The sequence below is a fragment of the Myodes glareolus genome, chromosome 24 (assembly GCF_982192425.1).
Source record: "Myodes glareolus chromosome 24, mMyoGla1.1, whole genome shotgun sequence".
Lineage (NCBI taxonomy): Eukaryota > Metazoa > Chordata > Mammalia > Rodentia > Cricetidae > Myodes > Myodes glareolus.
The window spans coordinates 2,160,856-2,177,615 of record NC_142049.1 but is presented as its reverse complement, the minus strand read 5'-3'; the positions used below and the strand labels follow the sequence as shown (position 1 = coordinate 2,177,615).

At 50.4% G+C, this 16,760-nt stretch overlaps 1 protein-coding gene across 1 annotated transcript in view; it reads left to right on the top strand.

Annotated features, from left to right (window-relative positions):
• Positions 1-1,039: 1,039 nt before the first annotated feature.
• Positions 1,040-16,760, top strand: part of LOC125401095 (guanylate cyclase D-like) — a 35,619-nt gene continuing 19,898 nt past the window's right edge. The window contains exons 1-8 of the mRNA XM_085683088.2: positions 1,040-1,118; positions 4,624-5,373; positions 6,780-7,072; positions 8,200-8,554; positions 11,690-11,774; positions 12,324-12,420; positions 12,508-12,636; positions 13,988-14,068. Of these exons, the coding sequence (XP_085539214.2) occupies positions 1,040-1,118; positions 4,624-5,373; positions 6,780-7,072; positions 8,200-8,554; positions 11,690-11,774; positions 12,324-12,420; positions 12,508-12,636; positions 13,988-14,068 (1,869 nt within the window). The remainder of the gene's footprint in view (positions 1,119-4,623; positions 5,374-6,779; positions 7,073-8,199; positions 8,555-11,689; positions 11,775-12,323; positions 12,421-12,507; positions 12,637-13,987; positions 14,069-16,760) is intronic.

The window sequence follows — 16,760 nt, the reverse complement described above, 5'->3', positions numbered from 1 at the left end:
CAGACATACACACAGACAGAATTTTGTATACATAATAAATAAATAAAAAAAGAAAGGAAGGAAGGAAGAAAGGAAGGAAAAAATATAGTTCAGAATTTTTTTAAGTGGCATATAAGAAAAAGAAAAACAACTAAACTATTAGTGCTGAGGAGTGGAATTCATATCCCTACATAGTTTGTTGATATTATTACTTTAACTAATGAAAACTTTCAAATACACAAGAAAGAGGAAGAAGAGTAACTAGCTCAAAATATACCTACAGAGTGAGGGGGATAATTTCCCAGCTTCTCCCTTTCTCCATCTTCCTGATGTCTGTGAGTGTCTCCCATTGACTGAAACCAGCCAGCAGCCATGACAAAGCATGCTGGGAGTTTCTGGGTTGTCCCTGTAGTGAATGCGGAGTCCTAGCTTTCCTCCCTTGCTCCTCCCTCCGAATTTAGCCATCCTGCTGAGGGTCCATAGAATGGATGTGAGAGCCAACAGCGCCCACATCTGGCACATCAACAGAGGCCCTGAAGCCCTCCCAGGCTATATAAAAATACACAACCCTAATTAACTTATGACATATCTGCTCTTTCTTACCTGTTAAAATCATGCTAAAGACTGTGCAGTTATATAAAACTCTTGTGCCAAATTATGTATGTGGTGGTCGATGCTCATTTTGCAACATCCATCACCTTTCAGCAGTAAAATGACACCTACCTACTTTATAATGCATCGACTCTCGCGGCCCTCCCAATCCTTGATAGAAGAAGTCTGTGGAGAGCAAAAATCTTTGTTCTTTCCGCATGATGATGGGGCCCAATTATCTAGGGAAATATGTAGGAGGAAGATGAGATTGGGGAAAAGGGAAGGAATTAGGGGTATAACTGAGGGAAGCGGGAAAAAGCGGCTTCGACTCACTCCAGACAGAACTGAGAGATGAGTGCTTAGTGATTTCCAGTTGAATGAATAACATAACAAAAAAAAAAAAAACAAAAAAACAAAACAAGATCCATTTCCACTTGACAAAGCTGTCTAAGCGGTGAAGCAAGGCATAATGCCAGCCTTTAGCAGACACGGCCCTCGAGAAGAGCTGGCTGCCCAGGTAAGAAGGAACAGGTGGAGAAGGGGTGTGGGTAAGCCCCCGGGACCTGAGGTCTTATCCAAACCAAAAGGAGGGTAGAAAAGCCTTCTCATTCATGAAATTTCAACCAGCACTGACTGGTTCTGTACCCTACCAAATTACCAAGTTCTCTGAACCAGACTTTGTTTATCTCTAAAGTGAGAATAATAATAGATCCTCTGTGGGTAGAATGAATTGTGCTTATTGATGCTGGGTCCTGGGACTTGTCCAGACTCCCTGCCTCCTGGGTGCCCCAGCGTGACGGGAGCTGTCCACAGTGCTGAAGCACACACTTACCTTCTCTCCCTTCCTCCTGTCCTCAACTTTCCGTTCCTTTCTGATGTGGCTCCCTAGAGCCCTGGGGTCTGAACAGAGTCAATTTTCCAAATGGTTTCTCTGGGTTCCTAAGGGGGACAGGAGGGAATGAACCATGTCTGAGGCACTCCCCAGGCAGGAGTCTCGGGAAGCTGGCACACAACAGGAGCAACGGCCCTGGGTCAGAGAGCGCTCAGACAGTTTGACCTCTGAGGACTGGGTAGTGAGAACCTCAGGACTGACAAAGATGTGGTGTCCACTCTAAAGGCCACCATGGTAGGTGAGTATGCTGGGGAGCATGCCCTGAAGAGAAGACTGGGGTAAAGGGGGTGACCCTGGGCTGATAGGAATTCTCCATCCTTGTCCTGTGGGCTATCACTCTGGCTTGGTGTCTTCATGCAGCCAAAGACTTCTCCATCTCTGAGTTTCAGGACTCTGATGGGAGTCTTTAACTTCATATGCTTGGCCTCATAAACCAAGCAGTAACTAACCCTAAAGTCATCTCCAACTCTAAAACAATGTAAATCCCCTCCCCACTCAGGGTGACCATTCCACCTATTGTGGCTGTGACAGAGGGACCAAAGGAGCTTATAACCTGGGGGGTATTTAGAGGAGAACGTGGGTAAGCTCAGAGACAGAGATCCCTGTCTCTAGATGTTCTACGAGCTCATGGAATATCAGTGCTGAAGGATGTTTAGAGACTCATGATGTACACTGAGCTCTCTTTGCACAGTTGAGGAAACCAGGACCCAGAAAGGTCTGGACCATGTGCAACAAATCAGGACCAGAGCTATAGTGAAAGGCTGCCTCTGCCATGTCCTATTGGCCTGCTGCATAGGTCATTGTCCTACAATGGGCCATTGGCTGTAGTATTATTTAGAGACTGTGTCCTACCAGCAGAAACTCAGGTCAGGAGCCCTACCAGCATCTTCCAGGACCAAAATGCAGCCTCCTCTCTGAGCTTCAGTGTTCCCAGCTAGACATAGAGGGGTTGGCTTAGGCTTCTACACCCTTAAGATTGATGGATGAACGGAGAGAGAGAGAGAGAGAGAGAGAGAGAGAGAGAGAGAGAGAGATCATAATCATAATCAATCATGCTGTGGTGATTGATTTGTCTTTGGCTGGGAGGTTGGAGGCTAACTTCCAGTTCTGATTTGGCCCTACCTTTTGTGAAACCTTGGACAAGTCACTATCTACCCAGAATCAATCTCCTCCTCTAAAAATGAGAGTTGAGAGTCTCTTTGGGAGCTTCTGGGAGTCCCCAGCAAACTCTGAGTCAGGGGCACTTTGGGGGAACAGACTGTGAGGGAAGTGACTACCACTTTGACCAATGAAGACACGTGTTTTGGTTCTCAGCTAGAGACAGGCAAAGACACTGTGTGGCCAGAGCTCATCCTACAGCCCTGAGGGTGGGTGAACCTCAGCTGGATGCTAGGGGACCACTCTGAGCATCACAGCAGGGAGCAGCTGGGTCCTCAGCGCTCAGAAGCAAACAGGAGAACAGCCTTTCACCCTCCAGCCCTGAAGCGGAGAAGCAGAGTATTGCAGGCTTCAGTTGGCAGGGCAAAGTGTTGGCCCTACACACTTGAAACTCCCCAGATGGAGAGGCTGAGCCTCAGCCTCCGATCTCCTTCCTTTGCATCTTCTGCCTCCCCACAGAGATCTGAAGATGGTGGGGTGGTGACGAGGAAGAGGAGGGGTGGCTCCATTTAGTAAGTGCAGAGCCCTCATCCCCACTACACACGTAACACATTCTAGTTTCCATCATCCACCAGGTCACTATTTGTACCCCCATTTTGCAGGTTGGGAAGCTGAGGCTCAAAGAACCTCAGTGTCCAGTCCAAAGTTATAAGCTAATGAGTCTTCTATATGGTTCCAGGACTCCTCTCTCTCTCTCTCTCTCTCTCTCTCTCTCTCTCTCTCTCTCTCTCTCTCTCGGCAACAAGCATGATTTCTAAAGAGCGGGCCCTACCCAGACCCTTTTTGATGACAATCAGAGAAAACGTTTCCTTCTCTTGAACTGCATCTCCAAGTGTAGGGTTAGAGTGAGTTCTATCTCCTTTAGGAAACGCTCACTGCCTTTGCTCATCCTCACTGATCCTCTGTCTACGGCTCAAACTCATAGCTGACTCTTCCCTTGACTGAGATCTGCCTCCCTACGCACCTGGTAGCTTCCTGGGGGCCAGAACGGTTCTTATTCCTTCCCAGGGTTCTCAATATAATGACATAAATGGTGTGGGCAGAGAGATAGCAGAGCCCTGTGGATGGAGAAGAGGCTATAGCAAGATTTCAGCAGAGGTCAAGAAGGACTTCAGGGTGGTGTTGAGCCTCTATTAGTAGAACAGAGAAAATGACAAGGACTATGGAGTCTGTGTCCTGAATCAGCTGCAGAGCTCTGGTGAAAGCCAGCCCTTGCCGTATTCAGAAGTGGGCCTGTTAGGTTCTTTGGCTCTTAGGGTCCCTGCAGGCCACTGGCTACAGAACTCATGAGACGCTGAGTCTGGCCAGCAGGGCTTTAGGTCAAGGAATTTTGCTGATATTCTGTAGGACAGAGAAAGGTGTACTCAGAGGGAAGTCCAAGCATCCTGGTTGAGAAGGTCAAGTTCTGGGTGGAGCCTCCAACCTAGATAGACTTGGGTCATAGTCCATCTTCCTACTAACTCTACGTCAGTTCCCCTAGCTTCTTTCTCTATACAGTGGGCTAGAGAGGCCGTTTAATCCAGGCAGGTCTGTGAAAAATGCCAGGAATGGAGCACATACATGTAGCGTGAACACTGTAACTCCGATTCTCTTGGACACACCCAGCATGTGAGCTTTGCTCCCTGGGCCTTGGACTCGGCAGCCAGGACCTTGGCACGGCAGGGAGGGCTTGGTCCTTCTACGTATGAGTGAAAGAAGCAGCCACAATCACAGGGTAACAGAGGTGGGACATTGAGTCCCCGGGCTCTGGCGGGATGCCATTTTGTCACCATAGCAAGACTTCTGAGGAGTTTTGCTGTCCATATTTTCAGAGAAGGAAGACAGCCTTGGAGGCAAGGGGTTGGGTCTTGAAGTTATTTCTGTAGGCAATAACAGCCTGGGACTCAGCTTGTATATCACAGTTCTGAGCCAGTCCTAGGGAGTCCTTCAGATCACGGCTCCAAGTGCTTTATGAGAAAGGCAGAAAGCCTCGATAGCGAGGCTTATCCATGCTCCTCCCCCAGGACTGCGGCAGGACCTGAACCTTGAATGCTGGATAGCGCCACACAGGAAGTCCCGCCTTCCCTGCCAGAGCCGGTGGGGGCTCACTGTCCATCATCTGAGGAAAGCCTCTTCCATATCAGTTCTCACTGTGGTATTTTGGGGTGTCCTGTGGGCTGACTCCCTTTCCCCGCCAGCATGGGCAAGAGAGACCTTCATCCTTGGGGTCCTGGGTCCCTGGGACTGTGACCCCATCTTTGCTCAGGCACTCCCCAGCACAGCTGCCCAATTGGCTGTTGATCGAGTCAACCGGGATGCTTCCCTGCTGTTGGGCTCACATCTGGATTTCAAGGTCATCCCCACAGGCTGCGATACCCCCCATGCCCTGGCCACATTCGTGGCCCACAAGAACACGGTGGCTGCTTTTGTGGGCCCTGTCAATCCTGGATACTGCCCAGCAGCAGCTCTGCTGGCCCAAGGCTGGGGCAAGTCCCTCTTCTCCTGGGCCTGTGGAGCTCCAGAGGGAGGAGGTGAGCTGGTGTCCACTCTGCCTTCTGCTGTCCATGTGCTGCTGTCTGTCATGCGGTACTTCGGCTGGGCCCGCTTGGCCATCGTGTCCTCTCACCAGGACATCTGGTTAGCTACAGCCCAGCAGCTGGCCACAGCTTTCAGGGCCCATGGGCTGTCCATTGGACTGGTGACCTCTTTGGGACCTGGAGAGAAGAAGGCCACGGAGGTTTGCAAACAACTCCACCGTGTGCGTGGTCTGAAAAGTAAGTATGCCTGGGTCCACCCTGCTGTAGGCAGCCTGGATGTCACATGGCCACAAGGGGGCCCTGTCTACCAGCTCGGCTGAGCATTTGTCAAGTCTCCATCCTTGCTGAAGGCTTCCTCTGGCAGCACAGAGCAAGTGAGGAGCTTGTCCCAGTAATCTGGCAGATCTTCAGGATCATAAACTCTGGTCTAAATGTGGGTTGTGAAGTTCAGGGCATTCTTGGTGGTTGTCTTTGAAATGAAAATTTCAGGAGTGTAACAAAGATCTAATCATGGCTTAAAGAAAAAGAGAGGAAGAAAGGGAGGGAGGAAGGGAGGGAGGAAGGGAGAATAAAAAGAATAGAATTGAGAATGAAATAAAATAGAACAGTGTATGTGACTGTGTGTGTATGTGTGTGTGTGTGTCTATGTGTGTATCTGTATGTGTGTGTTATGTATGCGTGTGTGGTATGAGTGTGTGCATGTGTATATGATTGTGTTTGGTGTATGTGAGTGCGTGTGGATGCATATGTGTGTATGTATGTGTGTATCTGTATTTGTGTGGTGTGTGTATGTGAGTGCATGTGGATGCATATGTGTGTGTGTGTGTATCTGTATGTGTGTGTTATGTATGCGTGTGTGGTATATATGTGTGTATATATGTGTGTATATATATGCGTGTGTGTGTATATATGATTGTGTTTGGTATATGTGTATGGTGTGTGTATGTGAGTGCGTGTGTATGCATATGTGTGTATGTATGTGTGTATCTGTATTTGTGTGTGTGTGTGTGTGTGTGTGTGTAGCTCTCAGAGCTGCTTTCATTGTATCCCACAGGTTCTGATCTGCTGTGTTTTCATTTTCATTTGATTCTAGAAATTTAAAAGTTCACCCTCCAATTCTTTGACGACGATTCATTCATTATTCAGGACTGTGCCGTTCAGTCTCCAGTTTGCACAAGTTCTCTCACTATTGATTTATGGTTTCAGTGTATGTATGATGTGAGTGTGTGGATGCCCATGCTATGGTACACAGCTGTGTTCTGGGGACTGAGCACAGGCTGTCAGATCTGTAACATGTGTGGCAAGCATCTTTACCCACTATCCTCTTCTTCCAGTGTTTCTTTGTATGGAATCCCCTTCCATATAAGTGCTGACTTACTCCATTTGCTGTTTGTGTCCTCTTTAGTTCACGCAGTAATTTCTTTGCAGCCTCTTTGATTTTGGGATTTTTTTTTCACCTCAGTCATAATCACTACGGGGTCAGACTGAGGTCAACTCCAATTCATACCGGGAAGGTTTAGGAGCTGGGATTAGGGACTGGGGCTAGAAGTGCAACCACAGATTTGGAGAGCTCCGAGGACCTCGGGATTTGGTTTCTGGCAAGTGCTGAAGTGCGAAGGTGACCCTGTCCTGTTCACCCCCAGTTGTGGTGCTGTGCATGCACTCGGCGCTGCTGGGGGGCCTGGAGCAGAGCACGCTGCTGCGCCGCGCGTGGGAGGAGGGCCTGGCAGACGGGAGACTCGTCTTCCTGCCCTACGACACTCTGCTCTTTGCCCTGCCCTACCGCAACCGCTCCTACCTGGCTCTGGGTGACCGTGGACCATTGCAGGAGGCTTACGACGCGGTACTCACTATCAGTCTGGAGTCCGGTCCGGAGAATCACGCCTTCACTGCTGCCAAGATGAGTCGAGGGGCTCCTCCACTGGAGACAGAGCAGGTGGGTGTGTCGGTTCGCTGCAGACTGGAAGATGGGACCCTGGGCCAGAATATGGGCACATTCTAGCCATTACAGACCTCTGCCTGGGCTAGGGACCCACTGGGCTAGCCAGCCCCACCCCATTGTGGCCACATGACCTCTGCCTGCCTGCCTGCCTAGCCCGCAGGTGTTGGCTTGTGCTCGCCCCCATCTTCCTGCCTGCTATGTAACTTCCAGGGACGGTGTACTCAGTTTCCATAACTTTAGTTTCCGTTCGCTCTTTCTCTTGGGGCACCACACTTCTCTTCCCTCACATCTCTCTAGCGGGCTGTGGAGACTAAAAGAAGGTGTTGGGAGTGAATTTTTCTAGGTCACCACTGTGAATCTGAAAAGGACTAGTGGTGGTGGTGGGGTGACTACCAGCAAGGTTTTGGCTTATAGGACTCAGCTGAACCAGTGCCTGCTTCTAATGACGGAAAATAGACTGACTTGAGGTGGTAACAGGGATGCAGGAGCTGATGGAGGTTGTTCATCTTCTAAAGATGAGAACTGAGTCTTTCATGTGCCACCATGCCAGGTGACAGGGGGCTGGTAATAAAAAAAGACAAGGTTCATTCTACTGGGGAACTGAGTCTTTCATGTGCCACCATGTCAGGTGACGGGGACCTGGTATTAAAAAAAGACAAAGTTCATTCTACTGGGGGACGTAAACCAAAACCAGGAAACAAGATAAACAAATCCAAACAGTGATGGTTCTGCCAAGAAGGTAGACGAGGACCGAAGGATGGAGAGAGGTTGGAATAGAGGAAGGGACACTGGGGACAGGATGGACCAGAAAGACCTCTATGAGGAGAGGACTCTTGAGCGGAGCCCTGAGGGATTGGGAAACGTTTAGACGAGGACCTGAACAGTGAGGTAGAAACTGCTAAAGCCAAGGGTTTTGCCTTTGGAAGGTTTGAGATGCCTACAATACTTCTGAGGTAGAGGAAGAAGCGTAGTGGTGGCAGTCATGGAAGCAGTGAGGTTGTTCAGTGGGGCTGGGGTGATGTGTGTCCAGAGAGACTGTTTAGGGGAGAGGGGTGCCGTCTAAACAATCCCACAGGCCCGTGAGCTGTCCAAGGTGGTAGGATGAAGACTCTCTTCCACAGGTGTCCCCACTCTTCGGAACGATCTACGATGCTGTCCTCCTGTTGGCCTATGCCCTGAACCGCTCTGAGAACCATGGAGCAGGGCTCTCAGGGGCTCACTTAGGGGACCACATAAGAACTCTCGATGTGGCTGGTTTTAGCCAGAGAATCCAGATGGATGGGAAAGGCAGAAGGCTAGCCCAATATGTCATCTTGGACACAGACGGTGAAGGAAGCCAGTTGGTTCCCACCCACATCCTGGACACAAGCACATGGCAGGTGCAGCCTCTGGGAAAGGCTATACACTTTCCTGGAGGGAGCCCTCCAGTCCGTGATGCCAGCTGCTGGTTTGAACCCAACACACTATGCATAAGAGGTAATTCACTGTTCACCCACTAATCTCTCATCTGTCCATCCATCCATATACCTATCCCTCCATCCATCTATCTACTCATCCATCTGTCCATCCATCCACATACCAACCCATCTATCCATCCATCCACCCACATACCAATTCATCCATCATCCAATCACCCATCCATCATCCATCATCATCCACCCATCCATCATCCATCCATCATCCATCCATCATCCACCCATCCATCCATCATCCACCCATCCATCCATCCATCCATCCACCATCCATCCATCCATCCATCATCCACCCATCCATCATCCATCCATCCATCCACCATCCACCCATCCATCATCCACCCATCCATCAGCCATCCATCCATCATCCGTCATCCATCCATCAATCATCCATCCACCATCCATCCATCATCCATCCACCCATCCATCATCCACGCATTCATCATCCATCCATTCATCATCCATCATCCCTCATCCATCCATCATCCATCCACCATCCACCCATCCATCATCCACCCATCCATCAATCATCCATCCACCATCCATCCATCATCCATCCACCCATCCATCATCCACGCATTCATCATCCATCCATTCATCATCCATCATCCCTCATCCATCCATCATCCATCCACCATCCACCCATCCATCATCCACCCATCCATAACCCATCCATACATCATCCATCATCCATCCCTCATCCATTCATCATCCATCCATCATCCCTCATCCATCCATCATCCATCCATCATCCATCCATCATCCACTCATCCATCCATCATCCATCCACCATCCACCCGTCCATCATCCATCCATCCATCACCCATCCATCCATCATCTATCATCCATCATCCATCCATCATCCATCATGCACCCATCATCCATCATCCACCTACCCACCCACCCATCCATCATCCATCCATCATCCATCATCCATCCATCCATCATCCATCCATCCATCATCCACTATCCATCCACCCATCATCCATCCATCCATCATCCATCCATCCATCATCCATCCATCCATCCATCCATCCATCCATCATCCATCCATCCATCATCCATCCATCTATCATCCATCATCCATCATCCATCCATCCATCATTCACCCATCTATCATCCACCCATCCATCCATCATCCATCCATCCATCATCCACCCATCCATCAGCCATCCATCCGTCACTCGTCATCCATCCATCAATCATCCATCCACCATCCATCAATCCACCATCCACCCATCCATCATCCACCCATCCATCATCCATCATCCATCCATCCATCCATCATCCATCCATCATCCATCATCCATCCATCCATCATCCATCCATCCATCCATCATCCATCCATCCATCATCCATCCATCCATCATCCACCCATCTATCATCCCCCCATCCATCCATCATCCATCCATCCATCATCCACCCATCCATCAGCCATCCATCCATCATTCGTCATCCATCCATCAATCATCCATCCACCATCCATCAATCCACCATCCACCCATCCATCATCCACCCATCCATCCACCCATCATCCATCCATCATCCATCCATCCATCATCCATCCATCCATCATCCATCATCCATCCATCTATCCACCCATCCATCCATCCATCCACATACCGACCCATCTATCCATCCACCATCTTCTCCACTGGCTTACCTAACCTTCCATCAATGTACCACCAACCCTATTCACCTATCTACCCAACCACACACCCGTTCATCACTCTATCTATCTTTTCTCTCCATCTGTTTACCACCTTCCCTAAAACTCTATGTGGATAGTTCTGTAAACGGGGCAAGAGAAAATATAAAGAAGAGCTATGACCTTTCATGGGAGGTGTGGTCAGTAGCTAAGAAACACCAAGAAACCAGCAAGGCCTCCCTTGGATGATCAGGGCTAGGGCTGCCCCTAGCTCACAGATCTCCTAAATGTCCCACAGCGTTGTGAGTAGGCTATTACCCCCCATAGACACCTTTAAAGAAATCAAGTTCAGAAAGTCTTGGTGACTTGCCAGAGTCACACAAGAAGTCAGTGACTGAGTTCAAGCTGGACCCAAGTCTGTTGACTCCAAGTACAGGATTCATTTTCCTTATGTCCACTGTGGGCTGTGGGACATGACACCCCACATAGTTCTGATTTCTGTCATCCTGGCTGTCATCCTTTATGACGCACATGACTATGAACACAGGGAAGTGCACACATGTGTATACAGCCACATACATGCAAGCATATTCCCTAAAGCACACATGCTCACTGTGGCAGCTGTGACAGGTTGACCAGACTTGAATATGTTCCTGTCTGTGCCTCCTTTTGTCCCAGGCTTGACCAACCCTGTTCTTCCAGCCCAAATCTGTAGACACAGCAACTCTTGCACCTTTCCAGATACATGCCACCCCATCAGGCCTCCCTTGGCATTGAATTTCTGACCCCAGGGCCACCTCAGCTTGCTTGATCACATCTGCTCTGTGATGCGTGTTTTCCTTATCATAAGCGAGCACGCAAGCCCTGAGCCACATCCCTGACTCCACAGTCCTCACACATCAGCTTCTCCCCTGAGTTTCACGTTCACAGCAGGGTGCCCAACCGGGCAGGATTGTAGCTGGAGACTTTTCTCTAACCTGCCTGGTCCCGCTGGACTGGTTTTCTCTCCCGCCTGCTGGTCCCTGCAGCTGCGTGTAAAATAATCACTTGGAGGCCCTAATATTAATTATGATTGTTTGACCAGTGGCTCAGGCTTCTTACTGGCCTTTGTTTACCAATGGTAATAAAACATACGGCATACAGAGGGGGCATCCCACATCACGGGATTATCCTCCTTGCAGAGACTGAATACCAAGAAGCCTCCCGGGGGTGGGGAGGGAACTGAAGCCCTCATCTGTCGCTTTTCTCTTCTATAAACAGCCAATCCCGCCTCCTGGTCTGCCACTGCTCACTCTCAGGAGGAGAGAGCAGAACAAAGAGTGTCCTCCCGTGGACGCTCTTGAAGACAAAGCCCTCCATTCAGCCTGTGACCTGCAGGAATAGCTGGGGACCCCACAGGGCAGGGATTGGAGAAGGCAGTAGCCGGGTTGTGAGGGAAGGGTCACTGCTATAATGACATCTGCCTCTTCCCCCTACTTTCTCCACCAACAGGTGTGCAGCCCCCAGACAGCCTCCTGACTCTGACACTGGCCTGTGTCTTGGCACTGATTGGTGGAGTCCTTGCTTACCTCACCAGGTGAAGCTGATAGACCTGGCTCAGGCTAATGGGGCCTCCATTAGCAACCAACAGGGGCTTTCCCCACCTCTGCTTCCTGATCTCAGGGCCTACTGCCTCCTTTCCCTGCCTTGGCTCCACCCAAGAAGAGCCAGGAGCCCTGGCTGCCTCCTGAGAGCTCTGCTTGAGACTTGCAGCAGAAGCCTGTGGCTTAGGACGAGGCTCTGCCTCTGAGCTTCAGGCTCCTGTTTGTACAGTGCCAGACTAGCCAGATCCAGCCCAGGGATTCCCCCAGCGTTACAAACACTTCTTCCCTCTGTGTGCCTGAATTCAGAAGCTCCAGAGTCCCCAGTCATATCCGCTCTCACCTCTAACAAGGAAACAGGTGTAGGCGTCAGTCGCCCTCAGGGAAGTTGCAGACCTGATCCCAAGGTCTTTGAGTAGACTGTATTCAGTGCTCCCCAGCCCTGAAGCCGACAAGGGAGGAGATGTGGAAAGACTAGGAGGCAGGTGCTGAGCCGGAGGCGGGGCAGAGAGTCTGACTGAGGCCCGGCTGTCTCTCACTTCCAGGTTAGGCCTCCGGCAGCTGCAGCTGGTACGAGGTCCCCATCGGATCCTGCTGACGGCCCAGGATCTCACCTTCCTCCAGATGACCCCCAGTCGGCGGGTGGGTGGGCAGACCTCGGCTGGGTGGGCAAGTAGGCAGAGGGACAGGTCGGGTCTGGCGCCTTGATCACCCCTGCTTCTGTCCCAGAGGCTGCGTGGGGACGGTGGCAGCGAGTCAAGAAGTGTGGTGGAAGGTGGGAGCCCAAGGTCGGTGATTCAGGGGTCAGCAAGGAGCCTACCGGCCGTCCTGGAACATCCCAACGTGGCCCTGTACCAGGTGAGGGCTGTCGCTACCCCACACTAGGCCCGCAAGACTGTCTTTGGCTTCTGGAGTCTCCTTCTGTTGCGACTTTCCTGGTTTCCCTAGCACACAGACAGCAGCCCCAAACAGGACACCTCCCTCCCATCAGCCTGCTGACCTTGGGAATCAGTCAGTCTCAGATGCTTGGCTTTGTTTGGCCTTGGCCCAGAAGACCCAACTGCTTAAGCAGGGAGGGCCCCAGACCCTAAAACCCAGGGTGAAGGCAGAACCCAGTCACAGACACCTCCAGCTCACAGGGAATCTACAGAATCAAAGGTCAGAAAAGCACTATTACGGTTGCTGAGAACACAGCCATTTTCCAGATGCCGTTAGTCTCAAATTCAAGTATTTACTAATGTATGGTTTTTTGCCTATGGCTGCCATGGTTACTGAACTTGGCTAATTGTGTCCATAGGAAATGGTGAAAGGCTCTTGTTGTTTATTTTCCACCTTCTCCCTGCCCCTCAGCCACCCCACCTTTTCCTTCCAAAGGGGGGCTTTAATAACACACAAAGCACAATAGCCAGCAGGCTGCAGTTGAGGCTGCAGGTGAGGCTGTGCGGAGGCAACCCACTAGGGACCAGCAACCCGCTAGGGGCCGGGGAGGGGCAACTCACTAGGGACCAGAGCTGGGGGGGCTCTGGGACCACGCTGGAAGCTGGGCCTCGTCCTCTCCTGCCCTTCTGGAATCCCTAGTCACAGCTTGAGTATCACAGGTGCCTGAGCCCTTCACGATAAAGCTGGCCTCCAGCCAGGACCTGCTCATTGGCTGTACCTCATTAGTCTTCATGGGTTGCCTGCCTCTCTTTGCAGAGTCCGAAGCTGAGGCCTGGGTTAGAAGTTACCTACCTAGGTTTCAGGGTTCCAGGGAGGTAGAGTGAGGAGTGGGCCTCGGGTCCACCAGCAAGAGCCTCTCCCTCCCTGAGTCTCAATAAAGTCTGCTTACTGCTCCCATTGACCAGGGTATGCCCAGCTCAGAACACAGAAGAAGGTGACATATAGGGTAGCCGCTAAGTGCAAGAGAAGATTGGCCTGAGATCGCCCAGCTGGTGAACTAAAGCGGGCAGGCTCTTGTTCTTATGTTCACGTCATATTTATTATTTATATTTTCTTTAGCATCCTGACCACAATTATCCCTCTCCACTCTCCTCCCAGTCTCCCCACACCAATCTATTCCTTTGCCTCTGTTTCTTTCCAGTCCTGGAACTCACTCTGTAGACCAGGCTGGTCTTGAACTCACAGAGAGCTGCCTGCCTCTGTCTCCAGAGTGCTGTGATTATAAAAACAAAACAAAACAGAACAAAACCCTCTTGTTTTGCTTAAACAGGGAGACTGGGTATGGCTAAAGAAGTTTGAAGCAGGCTTGGCTCCTGAGCTGCGGCCGAGCAGACTCAGACTCCTGAGGAAGGTAAGACCATAGACAGAGGGGTGCAGGGGACCAGAGAGGCATGTGCTCAGGATACCCTCACTGGTCTGGACTGGTCCTTACTCCCTGGGCAGGCTTTCATTGTTAGCACTGCCCAGTGACAGTTAGTCATCACCACGGTCACCATCACACACCAGCATCCCACAAGTCATGTTGCTATCCCAGCATAAGCCTTATAGCTCTCTGGCAAACTCTTCGCCCCCCAGCAATGGAATCTGGGTACCACCAGGGGTCCTCAGCCTGTACCTGCATCCCTGTATCCATCCCTGAATCCATCCCTGTATCCATCCCTGAATCCATCCCTGAATCCATCGCTGTATCCATCCCTGTATCCATCCCTGTATCCATTGCTGTATCCATCGCTGTATCCATCCCTGTATCCATCCCTGTATCCATTGCTGTATCCATCGCTGTATCCATCCCTGTATCCATCCCTGTATCCATCCCTGAATCCATCCCTGTATCCATCCCTGAATCCATCCCTGTATCCATCCCTGTATCCATCCCTGTACGTGCATCCCTGTATCCATCCCTGAATCCATCCCTGTATCCATCCCTGTACATGCATCCTTGTATTCATCCCTGAATCCATCCCTGTATCCATCCCTGTACCCATACCTGTACCTGCATCCCTGTATCCATCCCTGTATCCATCCCTGTATCCATCGCTGTATCCATCCCTGTATCCATCGCTGTATCCATCCCTGTATCCATCGCTGTATCCATCCCTGTATCCATCGCTGTATCCATCCCTGAATCCATCCCTGTATCCACCCCTGAATCCATCCCTGTATCCATCCCTGTATCCATCCCTGTACATGCATCCCTGTATCCATCCCTGAATCCATCTCTGTATCCATCCCTGTATCCATCCCTGTATCCATCCCTGAATCCATCTCTGTATCCATACCTGTATCCATTCCTGTATCATCTGTTGTTTACTCATAAGCCAGGCAGAGTTTTGGGCTCAGGAGAAGAGGTTCTGTTTCCTGGGGGGAACTTCAATCACCATCATGGACCGTATAAACACCTTTCCCCAAGAATATCACCATCAGAGAGGCACAGGGAAGGGAAGGCAGAGCTCAGGAAGACGCTTCCCCTCCCTGTAAGACAGAGCCAATACTACCCAGCCCAGGATAGCTGTGAGGAGGGCAGGGTATATATAGAACAACCTGAAACTGTCCCTGGCAAGTGGCATGCCTTTGAGAAATGGGGAATTTCATCAGATTGTGGCTTTGGTTATTTTTTATTACACCCAGCACTGGTTATCTGGAATGAAATTCCGAGAGACTACATGACAGGGGCAGTTAGGCATTTCCCTTGTAGCCAGTGTGAGCAGCTTCTCTGAGAAAGGTCAGCCAAGTTTGGGGGATGCTTGAGGGTGGCCACAGGACTTCTCTGAGCCTTTACTGTGTGCCATTCTGGCTGTGTATTGGAGTATAACAATCTACTCTAAAATGCAGTGGCCAAAAACAACAGTGCTTTTATGTCTTACACTTTTGTAAGGAATTTGGTTAGGGCTCAGCTGGGTGACTCTGTTCAATTTTATGACAGGTAGAGATCAGTCTATGGTGTTCAGCAGTCAGAACTGGGTGAGCCGTGACTGCTGGCCAAATCTGAGCCACTTCTTACCTTTATAAATAAGTAGGGACACAGCCATGTTCTCTCCTTTATGTATTGTCTCTAGCTGCTCTTCTGTCTCCCTGGCAGGAGTGAGTATTTGTGATGGAGATGTGCTAAGCCTAAAATATTTATTATTGGAACCTTTTTAGAAAACCTTGTGGTTTCTTGGTTCAGAGAGCCTGAAGATCTCCATTCATGGGCAGGGCAGGTGAGGACGGAGTCTGCTGTGATCTGACTTCTTTCTTATACTCTCCAAGTTGTCTGCTGGTCTCTCTGGGTTCAGGGACGGTCTTGGGTACTGTAAGAGATGGGAAATAGGAACTGTCATTCCCTAAAGCCTGCCCCCGTGGTGTTCAGTAGTTCACACAGTAACAGAGCACACTTAGGGAGGGACAGAGGTCACCTCTCCATGGCCGGAGTAGGAACGGCTTTGAGGCTGTTCTTGGGGCTCTCAGAGGAGGGAGACCATGCAGCCACCCCTCCCCATTTAGCCGACCTCTGAACCATCTTTGTGAAGAAGGCCTTGCCAGTCAAGGGTTTGATCTATCCAGGTTGGGCCCTCCATTAGGGAGCTCCCTTCCTTCGCTGCAGGCAGGGGCCCTTCTGCTCAGTCCTGTAGGCTACGCAGAGAGGATCAATAGGATTCAGATCAATGGTATCAGTCAGGTGGAGAAACAGACCTAGATCTAACTCTGTGGAGGGACCTGCAGCTCTTCCACTCCTCCATCCATGATGCTTCCATTCATTCATTCTTTTACTCATTCATTCATTCATTCATTCGTTCATTTTTCTACCAATCTGCCCATCTACCCATCAATGCGTCTATCTGCTCATCCACCCACCTCTTCACCCGTCCAATCCCTGTCTGTCTATATTCGTCTGCCCGTCAGCCCATCCACTCAATTATCCACCCACCTATTGGCCATCCACCACCTCTATCCACCCACTACCCCTCTGTGTATCCACTTATTCTCTTGTTCATCTGCCCATCCATCCACCCATCAGCGCACACCATCCACGCACCCAGGGCATTGATGCCCAGGGGCCTCTA